The sequence below is a fragment of the Mauremys mutica genome, chromosome 2, assembly GCF_020497125.1.
Source record: "Mauremys mutica isolate MM-2020 ecotype Southern chromosome 2, ASM2049712v1, whole genome shotgun sequence".
NCBI lineage: Eukaryota > Metazoa > Chordata > Testudines > Geoemydidae > Mauremys > Mauremys mutica.
Window position 1 is genome coordinate 276449096 of NC_059073.1, and position 25323 is coordinate 276474418.

Genomic DNA, 25323 nt, shown 5'->3' on the forward strand with positions numbered 1-25323 from the left:
TTTAAACCCAATATAACTGAACAAGTTAGGTCTTCAGTCAGTCCACCAAGGTTTATAATGGAGACATCAAAAGATCTTTTCCTGATAGAGATGCAGGTAAACAAATCATACAGTTAATCAATACATCTCTTTCAACCCTAGTCTTCTATAATTCTATGATTCAATTTTGTTTAAAACTGGGGAGTAGTTACAAGACTTACTCCCCAAAGACTGCACCCTCTAGCGGCCTGTTTTACAACAGATAAAATACAATTATGTTATTAAAAAGCTTTCACATTAAAATCATAGACCATAATATGGCACAGAAACAAAATCCAGTTTTATTTATTCTGTAAAAAAGTGAACAGGTCTGAATATCAAACCCAATCTTACTCCACGATCTTGCAGGAATTAGGAAAGCTAGAAGGTTGGGGTTGCTGAACACTACCACTTGCTGACTGATAAGTGATATTAACTAAACTTTAAAGGAAACTCAGCTATCTTGCCTGATAACTGGCAAGATGAGGTGTACTGAGTGGAGGTGTATGGGGAAGACAATAGTTTTTAAGGCAATGAACAACAATGTATAACGATAAATACTTTTTTCCTTCTTCAGTATTTTATGTTTCTATTTCCCCCCAAACTTGAAGCCATTTTTTAGGAGCGTACAGTCCTACATCACCTCAAAATAGGGGGCCCTTTGCAGCATTACAATCCTGCTCAGCATCTCAAGTCTTTGGTCTGTGAAAAACATTGTCAAGATCAGCTTTGTGGTTTCGTGAAGTCCTTATTTTCCATGCAAGTTTATTTGAAAGTAAAACTATAGTTTTAATCTGGATTCTCTGGCTTGCAAAGTCCTGCTTACTAGTTCAACTCTTTCTTTTAGTAAGCTGGCTTCTTCAGCGCTTGTGTGTGCTTGTAGGTTCTTCAGGAAAAAGTGGGAAAGGAAAAGCTTCAAACCTTCACGCAACATTCCTAATTTGGGGTTGTCAGTTAACCTGAAAAAGACCGACACACACATCAGAAATAACTCCAGTTTCCTACTTTCCAACTGACCAAGGTTATAAATTCTCTTTTGCTATGCTGTCAGGTTTTGAGAAAAATCAAACTGAAAATTTATCAAGAAAAGCCCACCTTTATTTATTGATTTAATATTAACAAGCGCAGGCCTCCACTGGTTTGGCAAACAGTTGAACATACTTCACATGCAACCTATTTCTCAAAAGGTAGTTTGTAATTTTAAAGTATTTTTTAAGAGACTTGACTTAAAATATTAGTTAGGGCATAGTCAAAACTGTAAGCAACGTGTGGCAAACCTCCCACACATTTTAATGGATGGAATAAAATTTGAAAGACAATACAGTCTGTATGGCAATACAGACTTTCCACTTTATGTGTAGTTCTACAAATGTAAACATTATCTTTTACTACTTTAGTATTTTTGGCAGATCTAATTCCACAGAATATACCCTATTATCTCTTCCATTATTAAATATTTATATGGCACCATTTCCATGGCTCTTTAGAAACAAACTAAAAAAGCAAAGTTCCTTCCTGGAACAGCTTACAAACTAAGGCCATTACTGCAGTACAAATACACAACATGTCAGTAGACCAGATTACCTGTGACCCTTATTCAGCACTGTTCCAATATGTAGAGTGGATGAGATCTTAAAAGCATTCCGACTGTAACCAAACTAATGTCAGTCATTTATACACAGCTGTCCATTGTGGGTATACAAGTGGAAGAATCAGGTCTAAATTTTAGCCACTTCAGTGCGATTAAGACATTTCCTCTGATTACCTCTAAAAGGTGTTCAGTTAATAACCCTTGCCCCTTTAATATGAAGAATAGAGATTTCTAGATAAAATGCTGCAATGCTAGAGAGAGTTAACTTTCCCCTGATTCATTCCATTATTTGCTTTCTGCAACAGGGAAATGTTGTAGCAAGAATAACTCTGCGGTGTGACTGAATTCTAGTTCCACACATAGGGTAAAGATTTTTGGGGTGGCTGGTATGTCAGCTTAGTGCATTAACAGTTTTATTGTTCTTGCTTGATAGCGATAGTTGATGTATTGAGTATTTCAAAATTTGTATTAACGTTGTGTGTAAAATTCCATAATATATTTATACTGCAGTAGCACCTACAGACCACAATTAAAACAAGGGCAGCATTGTGCCAGGTGCTATACAAACATATAAGAAGAGATGGACTTTTCACAAGAAAGCTTGCATTGTAAGAAGTGAGGTGTCAAGGGCTTGGGGTAAGCTATGGATAATTAACATAAATACAATAAGCAAATCCCTTGTGTGTCCAATCACTGCTCACCAAATGTTCTCTGGGAAGATCAATGATCACTTACCTTCCAAAAATGCTGGTAAGTTCTTCCAAGTCTGTTTTTATTAATAGTATATATAACACTTGCCGCAAGAAGTGGACTTTGGGTTTATCTAGTTCACTGAATTCAACTACCTAGTTAACAAGACAGCAAATGTTAGACTTAACACTGAAGACCTAATTAACATACTTAGGATGCTTTAATATGTCTCATTCAGTAATTTATTATTATGCTCATTGCAGTGGCATCCAGGACCAGAGATAAAAAATAAACCAATCATAAATTAAAAAAATATGCCTTGCATAATTTGAGAGTTTAGAGATGAAAAGCTAAGAATAATCATGGTAGTTCAATCCAAAACACCTACTAACCTCACATAGATATTGAACAAGAGTGGCAACAGAACAGAATCTTGTGGAATCTGGCATGAGTGCGCAGGCTGACTGCATGAGCAATCGTCCAACACTGCCTTCTAAAACCTCGCAGGAAGGAATGAAGCCACTGAAGAACAACCTGGTCACCTCTACCTGATATACTAAGGCAACCAGATACCCAGGAGATAGGTACCTTAAAAGTATTTAAGACAGAGTGGACCCAAAGGTGAATCCAAAACACACTTAATGCACAACAGTATTTTTAAACAATATATTTATTTACAGACATTACAATACTCATCTCTGCAATATCTGAGTGCTGGCAGATGCACTAAAAATCAGCATAGGCACCTGTGATGTTGCACTCCATGTAATTTTATGAAAATATGCTAATGAATATAATGTAACTGGAATAGGTTTGATGCAAAAGGTCTCTTGTAAGGTATCATTACAAAGCTTATAGTCTACTGAGTGTGTTCATCCTATTTGCATACATGTATCATTCTTGTATCTGAAACTAGAAATATGAAATATAACTCTGAGGTCCTATTGTTACTATGCAAAGCGTGGGCCATTATTGGGGCTTTAGAATCTTTTTGGCTCCCATTAACCAGGACTGTAGATGGCTCTGTTTACTTGCAAGCCTTCCTGTGAGTCAGGCCTGGAAGAATGAAGGCTTGGAGGCTCATCGGACATGTGACCATGTCACCTGGTACTGGAATCCATCTTAAACCTGGTGCTTTTCCATTTAGAAGGAGGGGTGGGGACCCAGAGACACAAAAAATTCATGCTTTGTGCAAAGGTATATAAGGGGGTGGAATAGAACAAAGGGGGCTGCAGTAATGAGAAATCCCCTAGCTACCACCTGAGCTGGAGCTAATAAGAACTGTACCGGGGAAAGGATTGGGCCCAAGCTAGAAAGGAGTCTAGTCTGTGAAAGCTTATTGGAACATCTCTGAGGGTGAGATTGTGTATCTAATCAGTTTCTTAATGTATTAGGCTTAGATTTGTGTGTTTTGTTTTATTTCGCTTGGTAACTTACTTTGTTCTGTCTGTTATTACTTGGAATCACTTAAATCGTACTTTTAATATTTAATAAAATCACTTTTGTTTATTAATTGACCCAGAGTAAGTAATTAATACCCGGGGGAACAAACAGCTGTGATATCTCTCTATCACTGTTATAGAGGGCAGACAATTTATGAGTTTACCCTGTATAAGCTTTATACAAAGTAAAACAGATTTATTTGGGGTTTGGATCCCATTGGGAACTGGGTATCTGGGTGCTGGAGACAAGAGCACTTCTTAAGCTGTTTTCAGTTAAGTCTACAGCTTTTGGGGGACGTGGTTCAGACCTGGGTCTGTGTTTGCAGCAGGCTAGCGTGTCTGGCTCGACAAGGCAGAGTTCTGAAGTCCCAAGCTGGCAGGGAAAATGGACTCAGAGGGTAGTCTCAGCACATCAGGTGGCAGTCCCGAGGGGGTATCTGTGACCCAACCTATCACAGCACCACACTTCTGTCCATATTAAGAATATTAATGCAGTGGCTATACCATACCCAGACTTCAGACTGAATGAATTAGGATCTTAGGGCTCGTCTACACAGAAGTTGGACTTCTTTAACTATACTGGTACAGTTAAAGTGGTACAACTCCCTTAGTATAGATGCTGTTATACCAGTATAAAAGCTGCTTTTTTCCCGTGGAGCTTGTTCCTGGTAGGGAAGTGAAAAAACACCCCCAAGTGCTGCAGTGTGCCAGTATAGACAGTGCACCAGCACTCCCAGCACTGATAGCTATTCCCCTTGTGGAGGTGGGTTTTTTTATGCCGCGACTACTAACGTTGCTAGTGAAGACATGCACGACGTTATACCAGTTTAAGGCATCTTTATACCAGTAAAACTGCAACCATGCTAGGGGTTGTACTGGTACAGCTTTCAGAAAAATTATCACTCCTCTGCCCCCAGCTGACAGTCACACCACTACAAAAGCTGTGGGTCGGCCAGGCTGATGAAATCAGTGGAACCCAGGTTCCACCCACAGCCTTCCTCAAAACATGAAGGTTCGAGATAAGGAAGTAATAATCAAGGTCATTAGTATCAGGTGATGGTTTTTTGAGCAAGGTCTTAACCACTGTTTAAATGGTTTGGCATCTTGCCCTCCCAAAAGGAAAGCAGTAACAATCCTTATCAGTAATGGCCCCAAACTTCACTGCTGGCTTTTAGCAGCTATAAGGAGCATGTGTCTGTCTGGTAGGGAATAGCCAGCAACTCCACCAGGACATCCAATATAAGAAAAAGGGTGAAATTCCACCAGTAAAGACAAACTCAAATTCTCTTTTTTAAAAGGAACAATTAATAATTTACTGTTGTCTGCCCAAATTCTGTTTATCTTCCAGAAAGCCATCTTAAGTACTTCTGTGACTTCCATTACCAGGGTATCTGAGCGCCTCACAGTCTTTTTTAATTAACTTAACCTCACAACACCTCTGTGAGGCAGGGAAGTGATACTATCCACACTGTACAGATGGGAACTATAGGATAGAGAGATTAAGTGACTTGTCCAGGGTTACACAGGAAATCTGTAGCAGGTCAGGGAATTTAACCTGGGTGTTGCAAGTCCCAGACTACCACCCTAACCACTGGGCCACAGTTCTTTTAAAAATAAATCAAAAGTAAATTAATCTAATCTCTTTGGCCACTAGAACCACTTGTATGAAACTAAATCAGATCCCTACATTTGGGGCAGTTTTAGAAAACAGGCAAGTAAAGTTCACCTTAGCTAGGAAGTTGGGAATAATTTGTTTCAAAACTAAATAAGCAGCTCTAATACAGATTAGATAACAAGGAACATACACACACATTTACCATAAAACACACACATTTACCATAAAACTAACGAATGAGGTAGAAGTGCACAAATACTTTAATAGAGACTATGCTGACCTTGAGGACTGATAGGGAGAGTGATTTTGTCTTTAGCAAGTGGGCCAACAGAGAAACCAGGTTGGAGAAAGTAGTGGTTGACAGGTTTCCCAAATCTCGGATTTTGTCCCATATACTGAACTGGAATGTCATCTAGGTGTCAGAACAAAAACAAATACAAAATAAAAATTGAAGTCCAATTAAAATAATATGTAATATCACAACAGGCTCTCAAAGCTACCTTGGCACTTTTTCCAGTCAGCTACTAAGTACAAAACACATTATTACGCTTATTTAATAAGGCTGTTTGATCATTTGCAATGCATTGGAAGCCAAAATGAAAGATGTTACCTTGTATAGTAACTGGAGTACTTTGAGATGTGTATCCTTCTGGGTCCTCCACTGGGGGTGCGCACTTGCCTTCCATTGGAGATTTTCGGCAGCAGCGCCCTTTTAGTTTGCACATGCACCCTCTGCATTCTCATACTTCCTACCAAGGATATATAGGGCTGCATGGGCGAACTGCCTTCAGTTCCTTCTGCACCTCAAAGCCCCAAGAAGATCAGATGGAGAGTGGGTTGTGGAGCACTGACAGGGGCAAACATCTTGAAGAACTCCAGTTATTGTACAAGGAAGTAACCTCTCACTCTTCTTTGAGTAGTGTCCCTACGGGTGCCCTTTGTGAGGTGACCCATTAGCAGTACCCCTAAAGGAGGTGGGGGCTTCAGAACATAGTTGAAGGCTGTGTGTAGGACTGCAGAGCCAAAGGGAGCACCTGCCCAGGAAGGCTTAGTGTCTGGAGAAAGTGTGAACCAAAGCCCATGTATTAGCCTTGCTTTTTTCCATTAACAGACATCCTTTAGCAGGGCCATAGACACAGTACGATCTCACAGAAGGGGCAGGGTACATTAGCCACATAAACAGGAGAGTATGCAACCAGAAACCCACTTAGAAAGCCTTTGGATAGTCACTGGAAACCCTTTAGTTCTGTTCACCATAAAAACAACCAATCTCAGGGAGGTCACAAAGGTCTAGTCCTGTCCTGATAAGAAGTCAACGCTCTCCTGATAGCTAAGTTATGAAGGACAGCTTCCTGTTTTGACTGATGAGGCTTGGGGTAGAATACCAGGAGATAAATAATACAGTAACTCCTCACTTAACGTTGTTCCGGTTAATGTTGTTTCGTTGCTACGTTCCTATTAGGGAACAAGCTCGTTTAAAGTTGCACAATGCTCCCTTATAATGTCGTTTGGCAACTGCCTGCTTTGTCCACGGCTTGCAAAATTCTCTGGAAGAGCAGCCCCTCCTTGTGGGGATTAGAACTATGGGGGCCGGCAGCCCCTCCCACCATCAGCTCCCCTAAATTCACTGTAAGGTATGTGGCCGTCCCCTAGTTGGGACATAATACTTTTTATCTAGTCTTTTTGCGGGGTGGTGGTGGGAGGGAGGGCAGTAGTAGGAGTCTGCCAAATGGACTTGGCAGACTCTAATAGTCCTTAATTTATAGGAAGGACAGCCCATGCTGATGATGGTGTGTGCACAATGTCAAGTAATTGGTGCTGTCTCTCCTGCACTTCTTCTACTAACTGGATCTGAAGGGTGTCTGTTACACTCTTCATCAGATCCTGAAATTCATCATCAATGTGAGACGGTGGGGTGGGGGGGTGGGGTGACAGCTTCATCTGGAGAGGAAGAAATATTAGACTGTGGCTTAGCATCCTCATCTGCTCTCCTTTCCTGGTCCTTGAATGTATCCTCCTGCCTTAAAGATTGCTGTGGATGAACAGAAGGAGTTGGAGAATGTTGTCAAAGAATGATCTACATGAGCACTAAGCACTTCAGAAAACTCTTGCTGGTAAGCTTCCAAGGATCTCAGTATGTCCACTGGGAAGATCATACAGGAATGGAGGAAGCATGCAGGGCTGATTATAACAGGTGGGATGTTTGGCAAGCTTTGATTGTAGAAGCCTGGAAATGTCCCTCAACGGTGCAGGTTCCAGATAGTCAGCATAGGCAGATTGTCAGCAGAGCCCTGCACATAAATCTGGGAGTCTGAAGGATTCTCCTCTTCATAGCCTGGTGGAGGGGCAGATGGTGATTGAGTTTCAGGAGTTTAAGCTTAACAAAGAGAAGGTTAAGGGATGACTTGATTACAGTCTATAAGTGTCTACACGGGGAACAAATAAAATGGGTTCTTCAATCAAACAGAGAAAGATATAACATGATCCAATTGCTGGAAGCTAAAACTAGACAAATTCAGACTGGACACAAGATGTAACTTTTTAACAGTGAGAGTAATTAATTATTGGAACAATTTACCAAAGGTTGTGGTGGATTCTCCATCATTAACCATTTTAAAATCAAGATAGGATTTTTTTCCTAAAAGAAATGCTCTAGAAATTATTTTGGGGATATTCTCTGGCCTGTGTTATACAAAAGGTAAGACTAGATGATCAGAATGGTCCCTTCTGGCCTTGGAATCTACAAAGGAGTAAATGTCCATCTTTCAGAACACGTTGGTACCGACAAAAGGTGGGGTACCACAGATAATACTGGTTGTGGTACTGAGAGCCCCAAACTCAACAGAGGAGACTCATGCTCCTCAGAAATGAGCAGATTCTTTGTGAACCTGAACTCTTGCAGTACCAAGTGAGGTTACATTGAGACCTGGTGAGACCCAGTCAGAGGTGTAAGGTACTGAGGGTTGTATTTACTGTTCTGGTACTTGCTCAGCTGATGATCTAGGTACCAGTGAGACAGTGAAAGATGAAGAGTGCACTGCCTTCTTAGTAGAGTGCACAGATTTGGTAGTCTCTCACCCAAGTTTCAGTGGTACCAAGGCTTTGGTACCATGGACAATAGAAGCAGACAAAGACAAAGCTGACTGCAGTATTGAGACCTCTGCAGACACTTTTGCAGAGTGGAGGGTCTCCGGCATGGTAAACCTTTCTGAGTGATCTTTCTGAGAAGACCTGGCGGCACTCATCTTGGAGGAAGGTTTTTCAGATTCACTTGCAGATCTCTGCTTTACGGTCCTGGGAACAAGCAAACCACAGAAGCTGACGGGGCACTGTGGTCATTCAGCGGCACACGCGCGCGTGTGTGCTGAGGCGTTCCGAGCCCAGATCTGCTGCAGGACGAACAGAGCACTCCATCATAAGGAACTGGAGCTTTTTCCTTTATGTTTCTTCGAGCAGCTCTCCAAACTAGTGCAACTTTTGCACTTAGATGGTACATGTGTATCCCTGAGGCAGTGGATACAGCACAAATGGCCGTCACTCACTTGGGAGGGTTCCCGGCAAGTTGGGCAATGTTTTGAAACCTGGGGATCTACACATATCCCACAAAAGAAAGAGAATTCCTAAGGAAGGACCTTGCTGAGGACGAGGGGGAGGCAAGCCCAAATCCAGCAAAAACAAAAAAGGAATACCCGCCCCCTCAAAAAAACAGGAACAAAATAAAGTAAAATAACTAAAGAATAATAAAATAAAGTAAGCAGAGATCTAAAATTGACCAGAGAAATAGAGGCTGCACTTAGGTAGGCACAACAAATTGCTCCATCTCAGGCTGAGGCAGCTGAAAAAGAATTGAAGGCAGTTCACCCGCACAGCCCTATATATCTTCAAGTATGGGGCATGAAGATCCATAGGGTGCATGTGTAAGCTGAATGGGCACTGCTACTGAAAAATCTTGGACTGAAGGCATATGCACACCTCAAGTGCAAGTAGGGACACTACTCAAAGCAGCAGCAAATTTATGTTAGAAGTTGCTTTGTAGCTTGGAGATGATACAGGTAGTGTTTAGCAATCACAGAATTAAAATATACATCTATATGTAAATCCAAAAGAAAAACCTGCAAGTGGTCTAAATCAGTTTACATAAAAGCCTACTGAAAATGAAGCACACTTAACATATACATTTTATTATTTTTTTTTCGTTTTTGTAAAAAACACTATCAAACCTCTCATCTCTAACTCCTCTACCCCACAAGCAACATGAAGATACCAAAATAGACATGCTAGCTGCAATACATAATTTATCCTACTTACACAAATTCCATGGACAAATACCTGCTTAAGCCCTGTCTTAAATGGGGCTGTGTGTGGATGTAGGGGTCTACTCCCAGTCCCTCAGGATAGGAGCCTTCACTTTGATTTATATATATATTAGGGATTAGGTAGAAGATTTTAAGGCCCATTTTTCCTGACTATGATGTCCACAAAGGCAATACAAACTGCAGCAGTTACATATTTTGTTCATCTAGTCACATTTGATGCATTAAAGTATATCTCTAGGACTAAACTCTTGCAATACTATTACATTTTATTGGTTAAACATACATTTTGGAACTTTATACATATAAAACAGGATATTTTGGTTGAAAAAGCAAACATGCACAAAAATAATCATCATAGTGTTATTTTCTTCGTATGTTCTTTGTCAAAACACCAAAAGGTCCTACTCTGTGTAACAGACCTTTATAGTGACAGTTACAATTCATGTTTTTTTCCTTAAGAATAATAGCAATCTTGTAACTACAGTAGAAAGACAGAAGCACCTCTGAATGGTTCAGTTTTTACAATCCTACCACTGAAAAGCAGCAGGGGTCTATTCTGGATGCAAGGGATTCTCTTTCAGGATATTTACACCTTCCTTTTCCATCACAGTTTCCTTACTTTAGATCCTTCCCAAAGGCCCATTGTAACATACTGACCTATCCTTCTGGCGGGGCCATAGACACGGGTGGGCCACAGCCCACCCAATTAGCACCCAGTCACACCCAAATCTGATTTTAAAAAGATTGAACCAGATTGCTAAGAGATGCAGCCTTTTAGAGGCAGCAGCAGCTTTACATATTGCTCTGCTCGACTCTGCTTCCCCATCAACACAAGCTCAAATTCTGCCCCGTCATCTAGTCACTTGTCCCCAATTGGCTCTCAGTTCCAAAACTATCAGCCAAATCAGGTTCTGGCCAGCCATTCACCCCCAATGTGGAGGGCATACCTCTGGCAATGGGAAGGAAGTAACCAGAGCTGAGTGGTGTGGGATGGAGACGGCGCTTGTGTGTTGATGGGGAACGGAGCAAAGCCCAGGACTGGGAGCAGAAGGCCATGTGTCAGGTCGCAATGCCACTTACTGGCCCGACCACCTGTTGGTCACTCTCACAGGGGATGTGCTTCGGTTACAGGGGAAGGGCTCCCAAGCGGCTCTGGTTACTGCCTCTGCATTGGCAGAAGTGCAACCCGCCTTGCCCCCAGACATAGGGGGATGGGTGGCCTCAATCAAATATGCAACATAATAATATACAATATAAATGATTTGCTGTGACGTCAGACCTTTGTTCACTGCCCACCACCACAAGTTGAGTCCCACCCAAAATTTCCACTCCTAGCTATACCACTCCCTTCTGGCCAGAAGTGGCTCAATAAGCTTCCTTAAGTGATGAGCTAGTCATCAGATTCTATTTATTTATAATAGTTGTGTAGGCCGAGACACTTTTTCTGTGGTATTATATGATGCAATAAATCTGTACAGCCAGAGTGACAAACCTCTAATAATAGAAATCCCAAAAGAATCTCAACTTCAACAGTACCACAACAAGGTAGGAACAGATCTTAGTTTACCTGAAATCTTCTATCGTATTCACAAAACTTGTTAGCCAAATATGCATAGAAGGGGTTATATGTCTTCTCCTGTAGGCAACAGTCAAGGAGAACATGAACAATCTCTCTCTCTTGCTGATCCTTAAGTCCAAGCCTGCAATATCAATAACAGTAAAAAAATAATGAATTGAGTTTAAATGAAATCTAACTGTCCTAAAGTAAGAGCCACTGGCAATTTCTCTAAACTAAGACCATTCTATTGCAACTGAAATGGAATCCTTAAAGGTTTAAATTGAAATAAGCTGTCAGCCGTATAGGCCAACCCAGTTTCGTTATGGAGAATAACACTATGTATGCGGCATGACAGAGTGACCCGAACAATCCTGGGCAAGAGGGGAATGACAGACATGCTATCAGTTTCCGTGCAGGAAAATGCAGGTGACATTCCATATTTGCACTTCCTCTCAGAAAGTGATAAGGACTGGCACTGCAATCATGGATAGCCAAGCTGTCCTCCCATCTTCGGGAGGAATCGTATTACTGTGGCAAGAGCTGAGGCCTGGAGAACTGAGATGACCTGTACAGGGAAGAAGATAAGGAATGAGCTAAAAGCCTTGGGATCCCCATTCAAATTGGCTAATATTCTTTACTGTGATTTTGGGAGGAAATGGCTGCTTTCACATACATCCTTGGCAGGGTTAATGGGGACAGACAGGTACCTGGAGCCCTTAAGTTCTATGACAAAGCTATGACTGAGAAAGAAAACCTCTTTAAAACCTTTTTTGGTTGATTATATGAACTTTTTTATCTCTTTTGTCACCAAGTCAAATCTACTCCAGATAGTGACTGAAAATAGTGATTAGATGGTGGCTGGGTTATCTAAGTGAAGTGAGTTTGGTGGTCCAGTTCCTAATAGAAAACGTCTACTTTAAGAACACCAACAATAATTACAAAAACACAATCTGTACTTATTGGCACACTTGTTGGCTGCCTCAGCAGAAAGACCAATGACTGAATTGCCTTCTCACTCGTACAGCTGGCCCAACTAAAAGATGATTCAGACACACTGAAAAGGAACAGTACCTTGTGCTGCACCTGTTCTGCAATTAAATATGATTTAGTTCTGAGTGCTGTCAAACGTTTGGCAGCACTAAAACCAATTTAAAAGAAAAATGCTTAGTGTTATAATATAAAGAGTGTCAGTCACAAAAATTATTTGTATCGCTTTGAGATTGGACTTTCATCTGGCATTCATGTGACTGAAATGTCCTGTCTGCCTAATTTTAGAATATAAGCTCCGCTGGGTCTTCCCTGTTTTATACAACACAGTGCAGCCAAATTTTAGTTAGTAAGGATCTAAGTAATCTTAGATGGTTGTGTACTTCTCAAGAGATCAGCCACTGCATTTGTGCATACTAGGTTTACAATGAAAATACCATCACACAACCAAGATTAGAATTTAGGTTTATATAATGTACACATCTGGGTTTTGGGGGTTTTTTAATCACCAGTTTGTAGGAAGCTAAGACTTCAAGTTTGGTTGTCCAGTGAGAAAGCACGATTGTCCCAATTTTCAGGCTGTGGTCTCATTCTCTCAAGTAAATGAAAATGAAATTTTGTAACTGCTCTGATTGTCTGAAAGAATTTTTCTGCATTGTTTGTTCTGTTTTGGGCTATTGGGACAGGGTTTCTCATTTTAATTCTCTTGTTAATGTGTCTGGCTCTTGGTTAGTCTTATATGTTTAGTACTGTGCTCATTTTCAAACATTTTAGAATGCTATTACCAGTACCAGTTTGAGAAAATCAGAACTGAGACTAGGTTTTCAATTGAAGTAAAAAGTCTGACACACAGATAATATAATGGATTTTGATACTCTGGTTTGATACGTAGACTTGATCATATAGAACACTACTCTAGTCCTCACCTAATCCTACTAGATTTTGCTGTTCAGTAGTTTGTTAGAAGTGTATGTGTGCACAGCCATTTGATATGAATTTCACGGATTTAAGCGTAATTTTAGAAGCAACCATTGATTCAGAGCACTCTTCTTTTCTGAACTCTCTAACTCTGTTACCATTACCATTTGTACATGGTCATGGTGTGCTAACAGTGAATGGTGCCAGCTGTAGCCTTGTGAATCTGCATTCCTATGTTCAGTGGCAGCTTGAAGCATACAGATCTGATTTTTCTGCTGTTTTGCCTTTGAAGACCTAGGCATTTTTCCCCTTTCAAATATAAAAGCCAGGATGATCGTTCACTGCTGTGAGTTCCAGCATAAAACATTCTAGCTTTTGTAAAGCCACAAACAACAAAAGATTCTCACCATAAAAAAGAAGTTTGAGTCGAAATGCTAATTAAGTCCACCATGAAATACATAATGCTCACAAATATGCATGTCTTGATCTCCTTACAGATAGGCACAATAGTAAGAGGCCAATACAGCTCTATCAAGAGCTCTTTAATGACATAGAAATCCTACAAAATGTGGAAACATGGCTAAATTGCTAAGGATGAGTACAAAAGAATAGCACAAACCTTTAGGGACAAATCAGAAATGCTAAAACACAAAAAGAGTTACATCTAGCAAAGATGTAAAAAGGACAAATAAGATGGAGGTCTTTAAATACATTAAGAGCAAGAGAAAGATGAAGGAAAGGGTAGGTCCTCTCCTTAGCAGGGAAAGAGAGCTAATAATGGACAACATCAAGGCTGAGGTTTTAATACCTATTTTGCTTCAGTCTTCCTTAAAAAGGTTATTTGTGACCAGATACTTAACACAATTAATATTAACAACAAGGGGTGGTGGTGGGGGGAATGCAAGCCAAAATAGTGAAAGAACAGGCTAAAGAGTATTTGGACAAACTGGAGAGCAACCAAAATGATAACCTTTCCCTCATAGGTCATATTTAAAAAAAAAACTGGGCATGTTAAGTCTTGAGAAAAGAAGACTGAGGGGGGACCTGACGACAGTTTTCAAGTGTGTTAAAGGCTGTTATAAAGAGGACAGTGATCAATAGCTCTCCATGTTCACTTAGGACAATAAGTAATGGGCTTAATCTGCAGCAAGGAAGACTTAGGTTAGATAGTCGGAAAAACTTTCTAATGATAAGGTAGTTAAGCACTGGAATGGGCTTCCAAGAAAGGCTGTGGAATTCCCAGCACTGAACGTTTTTAAGAAGAGTTCAAACAAACGTCAGTCAAGGATGGTCTAGGTATGCTTGGGTTTGCCTCAGTGCAGGGGGCTGAACTAGAAGACCTCTCAAAGTCCCTTTCACCCCTATATTTCTATGATTCCACCATAGAAACCTAGAGTGGCGGGAAGATACTGCTGAAGTAGCTCACAGTTAGCAGCAGCAAAAGGCATTGGCAAATAGTAAAACATATTTGAAAAAATTTGAAAACATATTTCAAAATAAATTCAAACTTTCAAAAGACAAGGATGGTCTTTTTCGATATTCAGAACTACAAGACTAAAGTTGTGGTTAATGCAGTGCACAACAACATGATACTTTATCTAACTGGTGCGCAGGCCAAGTTTAAACAGCCTATATTCACTGCTGCTTCACCTCAATTCTGGCCAGAAAGTTTCTGAGTCATATCACAGTAAAAGCCATGTTATCCGGCGCCAGTTAGGCAAAAATTCCGGATATCTAAGGGGGCTGAGGGTTGGGGCATGGGAGAGGGTGTGGGGCACAGGCTCTGGGAGGGAGTTTGGGTGAGGAAGGAGGCTCAGGGCAGGGGCATGAGAGAGGTTTTGGGGTGCTGGATCCAGGCAGCGCTCACCGCATGCGGCTCCCTGCAAGCGGTGACATGTCCCTGCTGCTCCTAGGCAGACGTGCAGCCAGGTGGCTCTCTGCGTTGTCCCCACCCCGCCCCAAGCACTAGCTCTGCAGCTCCCATTGGCCGGGAACTGTGGCCAATGGGAGCTGTGGGGGCAGCGCCTGCAGGTGGAGGCAGCGCACAGAGCTGCCTGGCAACACCTCCTCCTAGGAGCATTAGGGACAGGTTGCTGCTTGTGAGGAGCTGCCAAGGTGAGTGCTGCCCAGATCCGGCACCCCGAAATGCCGGTTTCTAGAGTTTTCCGGTTTATAAAGTGCTGGAAAATACAGTTTTTACTGTACCTTGAGTATTACAATTCCCAAAAATGTTTTAATTCTCTATGTGACAGCATCAGCAAGTCTATGTCAACTTCACAAATCTGTTGTACACCCATTGTAGTCTAGCTGATGGATCTGTCAGTGGCTCCATCAGCTAGCACAATAATAAGCACAACTTTCTGTATAGATTTCTCAGACACTTCCCTAAGGGACTGACCAACAAGGAAATTTAGATTTCTATAATTCTGGAAAACAAGTTTATGTTTATCATAATCCTTATTTTAGCATACTCTTCTATGCCACATCCTTTCTGATTACTTGGCCCAGAGGCTTCAGTTGGTATTAACACATACCTCTGCAAAAAACACAAACCAACAACCCACTCCTTACTCCTGAGTCAGATCAGTTTTCTTTGCTCCATTCTCACTTAGTCCCTCTGGGCACCCTCCCATCTGATGAGACTAGCAGTTCTATGCTGCTCTGCCTGATGTCACTCACCCTGCGCACAACTTCCCCTGCTCTCCCTGACTGGCAAGGAGGCAACATGAAAAGTTTCCAGCCCAGATAGCACTTCTATCTGTCCCTAGGTTTCAACAGGATCCTGGTGTGTACTTACTTCAAAAGTTTTTCAAATGCATCCAAAAAGTCTTCACTACTCATCAAGACACAAAATATATTTCTCCTGATGTCCGTGTTCATTCTCTGCTTACGAGCAAGCTCCAACATCTTTGAACTCATCTGAAAAGAAACATATTTTTAAAGAAACATTTACTAACTATGCATTTTATTTTGCACTTGCTATAGGAAACCTATTTCAGTGAAACTTTTCTGATATGATTATATATACATACCTGGAATGAGTTGTGAAGCAACAGTCCAAAGACCTAGTGCCCTTACCACTGGAGATGAACATGAGGAGTATCAGGACTTGGCCTCCAAGCAGTGAGATCAGATAACTGACCAGCGAAACTGGACTGAAAGTGATGAAATGAGTAGTCCTTCTCTAAGAGGCCATGCCCTTCTCACTATATTTCTGTGCACTTTTAAAAACACTTCAACCATATGATTTCTAGGGGGATAGCTGGCTCTACCTATAAGGCTACAGACTGTGGAATCCATTTCCAACTTGAGTTCACCTTTTCCATTTCACCTGACAATGCACCACAAAATCTTTTACGAATCCACAAGGTGGAAGAGAGAATTTCAGGGCCAGGGCAAGCGTAAGTCCAAATACTAACCGCAGTATCACAAGGATATTTGTTCATGTTTCTCAAAGACAAAATTGCCTTGGCACTTTCAGTGATTAATAACCGTCTTCATATTTACCTTTCCCACGGGCAATTTGTGCTGAGTCTTGCGGCTAGTACTATCAATCATTGGTGCTCCGCTCCAAGATGACCCTACTATCCACCAACGGCCAACCTGGTCAGCATTGAGGAGAGATTCCAATGACACACGAAGTTGAGTCTCTCTTCCAGAGCCACTGTTATGAACCTTTTATAACAATAAAACGTTTTCAGTTCCAAAGAGACTTTTTTTTCCTAACAAAGGATTTAGATCATGGCATAATTTAACAAGTTTCCCGACTATGTTCTCAGACGTTTCTCCCCACAACCTCTCTCTCCAAACAAAATCAACATACTTCTCATTTATTTTGATTTACAACACAAGAGAGTGCCTAAACCCAGTAGCTCTTGGAATTTTTAAAAAAATGAATTCCAACCAAAAAGACAAATCCAATAGGTTATTTCCATCCACCAACTCAACACCTTCGTTCAAATTCTAATTTGGAGTTGCAAGTTAAAAATAAACTGTAATGTCCTATTTTCTAATGGACATTTTTGTTCACATAAAATCACCAAAAGTTTTGGTACAGTTAATACTTGATCATGAAATGAGTGGAAGGGAAGAGATGTTACACGTGCACTAGCAGAGCTGTGTAAACAGGTTCTACAGCTCCTGCTTGCAACATGTCTGTCTCTAGCGTACTGTATTAAATTCCTGACTTGTGTACACTGTATTTACACAAATTTCAGAAAAAAAGTCCAACGGTGAACCAGAAGAGTGGCTTAATGGTGTAAGCCTCAGGTCTGAGATACATGGACTCTCTAGAACCAAACTAAAATCCTGAGGAGGGTGGCAGCTTCTCAATCTACAGAGGTACATATTTTACTTGTGGGGTTTTTCAGGTAAGATCTTAAAAATTAATGGCCCGATTCTTATAAATGCTGAGCATTCATAAATCCTGCTGAAGTCAATGGGAGTTGCAGGAACTCAACACCAGGGATGATATCTTGGTCTGCTCTGCACAAACATCAAAAGATCCCACAAGCACAGGGATTTGTCTCAGTGTCCTTGGATAAAAAATATCTTCTTTCTCTAAATGTTTTGCAGTGTGTTGGGCGCTGACTAACATCCAGAGACGGCTGCATTTCAGTGGTGTTCTCTGTATACAGTCTGTAAAGTCATTTGGAATTCTTAGAGACAAAACGCACTTTTCACAATGTATCATTCAACCTGCACTGTTACACAAATTCTAAAGTAATATTAGCAGGTCATCTGGTCTACACTATATTACTAGTAGCTTAAAAAAGGATCTTGCAATTACTTCCAAAAGTATGATTTAGGAAAAGTAACAGCGCCCAATAACATACTAAAAAACGTTTTTACCAGTGTTCTCTGCAGCTTGCGCAGCTTCTCAACTGGCTCAGGGTCATACCCTGGGATTTTCCGCATGTCATTGTTTTTTAGTGCCAGCATCGTCTCTAGCATAAAGCGAATCTACGGGTAAAAGAAACAACATTTTTCCAGCATGTCTGCCAAACTGTTATTTAACAAGTGGAAAATTTATCTTGAATGTATTACTGCACATGCATAAGCATCTCACCTAGCAATACATTCTGGAATCTAGATTATGACATCACAAATAAAGAATACTAGCTAAAAAACAATATTCATTTTAACTTCCACTACATGTATTTGTACTGAGTTTAGATTCAAATCTAATTTTGCTAAACAATACCATAGCTGTTGAATTATTTTGGACTTTTAAGTGTACAAATTATATTATTCCATGAAGTAGATGCATCATCATTTGCATAATACACAAAGCAGACAGCTATTTCAGGGCATGTTGGTGTCCATTCTCTGAGAACAAACTTCTAAGAGCACATTATTTTCTACATGTTAAGTAAGCGAATGCAACAATAATCTAATTGGATGCTAACACTATTTTAAGGTCTAATCAGACTATCGCGTGAAACAATTTTAGTAGATAAACTAATACAAAATTTAAACAATTTGGCCAATTAACAGATTTAACCAATTCCCTGATTAATTCTGTTCATGCTGGGAAGTTTGTGCCCAAATGTTTCCAAAATGCATACGTACCCTAGACTGGTCCTGAAATTTCTTCCCTACAGCATTTGCTTTGTTCTGGGCCTCACTAATCAGATCCTTCAGGGTTAAAGCATCATCTTTTCTCAAGGAAAAGCCCACATTTTTCAGAAGGAGCAGAATCAGTTCAATGTCCTTTTCTGTAAAAGTGCTAACAAGTCTCTTGAGAATATCAAAGATCAGCAGCGAATGCACTACGTGAAAGTTATACAGATGGCCAATCAAAGCAAACAGGTTATCGCATTCTTTCCCTTCAGCGTCACTTTTATAGAATTCATCAAATTTCCTCACCACAGCTTCCAAAAAGTGAGCACCAACCTGGCAACAGTTGTATGAAAAGAAAAAAAAAATTAGAAAGCAATTAAGCATTTTGCATATGTGAATTTCCCCCCCTCGATTTTATCTGCAAAAAGCAATGAGAAACAAGCAAACAAAAAATTAGCTTATAGGAAAACTGTTGTTCCCATCAGCCAACACTGATATTTTCTATATTTAAATATTCCAAAGGACTCTAAGCTATCAGTTCCATACATAGTTTTTAAGAACCATACTATTTGCCTCGTGTCCATTTCACTTTACTTGATATTATATATTTACACATATAATCCAGTTATCTTTTTATACCTTTATTTGGTAGTAAAAGCAGGTTTGATGAAATCAAGCTAATGACTTACTAGAAAAGATCTGTTTAAACAAAGAAAACTGGAAACATTTCTCACTGCAACATAGATTGTCATGCTCCCAGCTGCCAGAGAATGCTACTCATTATTACTCAAAGTTCAGGCTACGTTTTAGTCATGGGTGTTTTTAGTAAAAGTTACAGGGCAGTAAACAAAAATTCACGGCCTGTGACCTGCGCCTCCTCCCCCCAGCAGCAGCAGCAGAGTTTGGGTGTGGGAGGGGGTTGGGGCCCGGTACGAGGTGAGGCAGACTCTGGGCAGCGCTTACCTGGGTGGCTACCTGGAAGCAGCAACATCCCCCTCGCTCAGCTGCCAGGTGCAGGTGTGGACAGGCAGCTCTGCAAGGTGCCTCCGCCTGCAGGCACCACCCCAATGGGAGCTGTGGGGGCAGTGCCGGCACAGATGGAGGCAGCGCCTCCATCTAGCAGCTGAGTGAGGGAGATGTCACCATTTCCAGGGAGCCCCCAACGTAAGCGCCGCCCAGAGCCTGCCTCACCCCGTCCTCCAACCCCTTGCCCTGTCCCAAACTCTGCTGCTGGGGGGGGGGGGGGGAGAAGGGGAGGGAGAGGGTGGGGGGCGCAGTGGCCCAAGACTGCCCCAGCAACGGCCAGTGCAACTGGCGCAGGGACTGCCCCTGAGTCAGGCGTAGCAGCCATTGCAGAAGTCACAGAAAGTCACGGAATCCATGACTTCCGTGACAAACTCACAGCCTTACTCAAAGTCATTATCATATCAGAAAATAACTTATGTGCCATACAAAAACAAACCATATATGGGTAAAGCTTCACATTTTAGATTAAAAACATTATTGGCCAGGAAAAGCCTGATAAAAAGAAAAGCACTTTTTTTCCAGCTCCTGGCTGTGTACTTAGCCCTACTGCTTGTCGACTTCCGACTAGAGATAAGAGTCAGAGCCAACTTGCCAAATAAATACAATACGGGAAAAATTACTCAGAAAATGACAGACTTCTTTATATTTATCTACAGAAAACTGAGCCTACAAAATAAGTGTGCCAAAAATATACGTTTAAATTGTGGACTGATCACCTGTCAAATATTCATTTTTTAAAGACGAGTGGCGCAATTAAAAAACTGTTATTATGTTAATGTTGCAGTTAAAAATCAGTCAGGAAATGTGTAAAAGTTAACGTTCCAACAGCAACGCTGACTTTGTTGCATTACACTTCTAGAGTGGTTTAAGGCGTACATTTTATGGCACACTAATATGTCAAGCTGCATGTTCAACAAGAATGAACAGGAGTATTATGTATATGGTGCATAGCCATATAAACATTGCTACAGTACCTTAACTTTTGCATTTTCTGAATCAATTTTAACTGTAACCTTAATGTTACCTTATCACAGTTTTGTGCATTTAATATCCTGTATCTTTTTCGAAGAACAAACTTGAGTGCTTAATAATGAATTTAAGTAGTCCCAATTAGATTCTGAAATCTACATCACAACTAAGTCAATGGTATATGCAAGAGTCTAGAAACTGGTTGACTACATTTAATAGTTTTAAACTTATAAAAAGATGGGGGATACTATTAAAACAGCACCAAAATTTTCAAGTCAAATGTGGGGTAAGAACCACTCTTTAAAGCAACAAAAGGAGTAAAAATAAATGTACTATAATGCAAAGTTTGCACATAGGAAAGTTAACATGATTGTGCCCCTCTGATATTTAGTTTGGTTTTAAAACCAGCTAATACAGAAATATTTCCACCTCATCAAGGTCAACATATTACAGACGCAAGAACTACTTGAATATATCTTTTATATGGGTTCTTTCAATTATGTTTCTGCATTACAGAATCAGAATAAAGCTTTATGGGAACAGCATCTTGAAAACAGCTCATTGTCTCTTGGCACAAGTTGCAGTGAAATTATCTAAACTTCTGTAATAACTTCCCTTTGACATTACCTGTTCCAACATGTCCTTCATAAGTTTATTTTGACCTGATATTGTCAAGCCTGAAAATACAACTAACCCTCAAAAAGTTGCTTGATGTGTGTCAAATGCCCTGATCCCGCAAACACTTATAGCTGCAAGCCACCCCACTGACTTCAATGGGACTACTCACATGCATGCGTAAGTGTATGTAGGATCGGGCTTTAGTGCGGCTCCTCAGATGCAGGTGGATTTTTTACTCTATAATGGTTTTAGTGAATTCTGTAGTTGGATATATAGGACTCAAGAATGATGTTTTAAAGTAGCCATAGAACAGGACTGGATAATTGTAACTAAAGATAGGAAAAATAGTAGATTTAAGAAATTTTTCAACAATACAGATAGATGCAGGTAGGAATATAAGGCACTAATGGTCTCAATGAGATAAGTTAAGCTTTATAAAGGTGACCAATAATTTCAGAAGTAAATACTCATTCAGATGCAGTAACAAGTGTAAGTGCTTGTCACTTGTGAGAGCCTGGCTACTAACCATAACTGCAACGACAAATCAGCCCAGATTGCCATATAGTGAGGTATAATTTCAGTGATATCGTATACTTACTTTCTAACAATTTCAGAAACGACACATTCAAAAAAGAACCTGGATAAAGCACCATAGAAAGTGTTGTGCAACATGATTAGAAAATAAAACAAGCCCAGGCAAAAAGTTACCTCAATTCCCACTGTATGATGAAGAATGCTGACCAAAAGGACATGCTCCATCATCAATCTAACTGGCATCACTGCTGCAGTAACACAAGCATTCATAAGAACACCTGTTAGAGTTTCATTCATGTCCTTTCTACTGTTAGTCATGTATAGCTCTTCCAACTGTCCACTTATGGAGGCCAAATTTGGTTCACTCAACCTATTGGGAAATAAAATTCAGTGTTTGCTTTAGCTTTCCATTTCTTCTTACTCAGTACATACCCTCTTTTTTTTTTTTAATATAATATTGCTTTTAATCCAAAACAACAAATGTTTTATTTTTAATCTTTTATTCAACTAGTAGCTCAAAAAGAAAAAGGGACAAATATCTGAAATAGATTTTGGATCTTTCCTGTTCATCAAAATAATTCAGATACACAAATATTTAGTTCACATCTTCTTAGGAGATATTGTATATAAAAATGAAGTAGTAGTATTCGCAAAGAGCTGATGATATACTCAGTGCCTGCTGAGCAGTGATGTGCAAAAGACCATAACATACCATATCTAAAATCCAAAAGCACTCAGCGTTATGTTTGTAATTTATTCAGTGTAGTTATGATGGATTCTTATTCTGCATACTAATGGACCATAGCCTGCGTACCAGTCTGAGGCCCAATGGCACAGACTAAAATTAATGTCAACTGAATGTTTTTATATAAAAGCCACAAATAAATATATTGTAATGTGCGATTATTACTGTAAACCTATTCTTCGGTAGTATAAGATAGACACTTCTCCTGAGATTCAGGGCTCAGCAGTTTTAATAGTATTTTTTTTAACGCTCTGACTTCTTTCATGTGCAGATTGTACAAATTAAGGGCCTGATTCTACAATTTTTTTTTCCAACCATGCATAGTCCCACTGATGTCCATGGAATTATGTTTGGTCCACGACATCTAACAGTGTTTGTGGAATTCAACACAAAGTTTTAAATTCACTTATCAATTAATACGTATCTTCTTTAATAGATTTTTCAACTTCTATAAATGTATTTTCTCCAAAATAATTGAGAATAAAAAAGATACTGTCAAAGATGGCATGCACAAAATTTTATTTAAAAAAATCGGTTTGCAAGAAATAAGTCATACCCACTTCTCTCTTTGCTTGAGCAGTCCCTGCTGTAAACACAGCCTAATAATCAAACAACTTTCATGTTATATTACCTGTTAATTAGTCCTTTCACTGTTTTCTTCAGTCTTCCCAGTTCTTCGCTCTTTTTGTCATCCATTGTCTCGTCAACTCTTCTCACTGGAGGGGGGACATACTTCGTAGCTCTATGGCAAAGACTCTTATCAAAAAGAGAAAGACAAGAAAATAGGTCAGTACGTTATAAAAAAAATCTTATTTAAAAATACATTTGTATTCACTTGAAAGTATCTTTTAATTAAGTATAAGAAATGGGGTTATTAAGTATACCATAAGTTTATTTCTAATCACTATTAAGCATTTTTAATTGTAATGCAACACTCATAGTACAAAACTATGCTAAAGGAGCTAACTTGAACAGCATCCGAAAAAGAAACATGCAACAGCTTATCCTTAGGATCAATTCAAGCGAAAGTCCCAATTTTCCACGTTGTTCAAGTGCACAACTCCCATAAAACTCAACGGGAATTATGCAAGCCTTCCAAAAAGTGTTCTTGGCCCCAAATGTACCATCTGTGTTCACAGATGCACAATTCAATACTGTATCTGATACATCCTCTATCAGGGATGGGATAAATGGTCTGATAGGTCTTTTCCATTGCTAGCTACTATAGTCCTACTGGCATGCTGAAACAATGGCAAAAAAACCATAACAAGAATCTCCATGTACATTTCAAGATTTACCAAGGTTCATGCTGCAGGGCATTGCCCTATCCCCATAGCCACAGGAAATTTCACCCTGTAATACATAGCATAACATTGTCCCCAATTCACCAGTCTAACTTGGCTTTTTGGCTCTGTGACAAGACTGAACATAGCATGTCTTGGCCAGGGCAATTTCCAATCCCTTACAAAACTCAGATCTGAAATGAAACTTTCATGTGAAGGGTGCAAAATTGTATTTGAAAAGCACGAAGCTATTTGATGCAAAACCTGCCCCCAACGTACCTTCTCTTCTCCGGAGGTCTTGGCTTTACAGGGTTTATGGTCGCCACCATCCTCTGGGGACATGGGCAACTTTCTGCTTACTTTCCGCTCATCCTCCCAGTTTCCTTCCATATCTGTCTCCTCTGAAATTTCTAAAGTGTCCTCCATCCTCCCCTCCTCTTCTTCCTCCTCCCCATCCAGCTCCCCCTCCTGATCATCACCTAGGGACTCCAGGTCTAGACCCTCCTTATCAACTTCATCCTTCCCCTCGTCCTGATCTAGGCGCCCCTCATCAGCCGCCTCCTCCTCCTCGCCGCTCTCCTCATACAGGCCGGAGAGGGTGGCCTCGGGCTCCAGCGCCCCCAGCACGTAGCCCAGCCCGTCCCGGGCGAAGCTCTGCGGCACGGAGGAGGCGCCCGCCTTCCTGCGCTTGCTGAGCCCCAGGCGCCGCTCCAGCCGCCGGATCTCCTTCTCCTCCTCCTCGTTGGCCGCCAGCAAGGCCCGTTTCCGCGCAGAGGCCGCAGCAGCGGCGCTGGGGCCCTTCTGGGGGGGCCGCTTCGCTTCCTCGCGGGGGCGCTGCTGGCGCTGGGGTCCCGGGGGCGGCGAGGCCGGGACCGCGACGGGGAGGGGGCATCGCCGCACGCCCCGCGCCTGCTCGCCCCGGCCAGCCCCTGGCTCGCCCGGCTCCTCGCGGGGCAGGTGGCGGCGGCGGCTCCGCTTGAGCCTGCGCTTCTCCTTCCTCAGCTCGCGGCGGTTCCTCCTGCCCCGGCCCCCCGCGGGCTGGAGCCCGGGCGGCGGAGCGGAGAGGCCCCCGGCCGCCTGCACGAACTCCTGCACCGCCAGCCGCAGCTTCTGCAGCCTGCCCGGCTGCCGGCTCCCGCCGCGGCCACCCCGGGCCCCTGCCGCCCGCGTCATGCTCCCCGCGGCCGGGCCCCCGGTCACGCTCCGCACCGCCTGGGCGCCGCCATCTCGGGCGAGGCAGCCGCCAGCCCCTTCCGGCCCGCTGGGCCGCGGCCTGGGGCGGCAGCGCCACCTACTGGGGCGGCCCGGGGGGGCACCGGGGCGGGCCCGTAGCGCGGGGCTCGCAGGCCGCGCAGCGAGCATCTAGCGGAGGAGGCCCGTTGGCCCCCGTGTCCCTGCCCCGCATCGCTCTCCAGGCCGCCACCCGCTGCTGCCCGGGACCGTCTCTAGGC

The 25323-nt window shown here is 41.6% G+C and overlaps 1 protein-coding gene across 1 annotated transcript; it reads right to left on the reverse strand.

The window, feature by feature from the left end:
* Positions 1–295: 295 nt before the first annotated feature.
* Positions 296–25100, reverse strand: NOM1 (nucleolar protein with MIF4G domain 1). The gene is made up of 11 exons (XM_045006522.1): positions 24152–25100; positions 23221–23345; positions 22019–22214; positions 18707–19030; positions 17987–18097; positions 16643–16810; positions 15933–16054; positions 11240–11372; positions 5637–5768; positions 2345–2454; positions 296–977 (listed from the first exon to the last, which is right to left on the reverse strand). The coding sequence occupies exons 1-11, from the start codon at positions 25043–25045 to the stop codon at positions 800–802; spliced, it is 2493 nt and encodes an 830-aa protein (XP_044862457.1). The 5' UTR covers positions 25046–25100; the 3' UTR covers positions 296–799.
* Between the last annotated feature and the right edge of the window lie 223 nt (positions 25101–25323).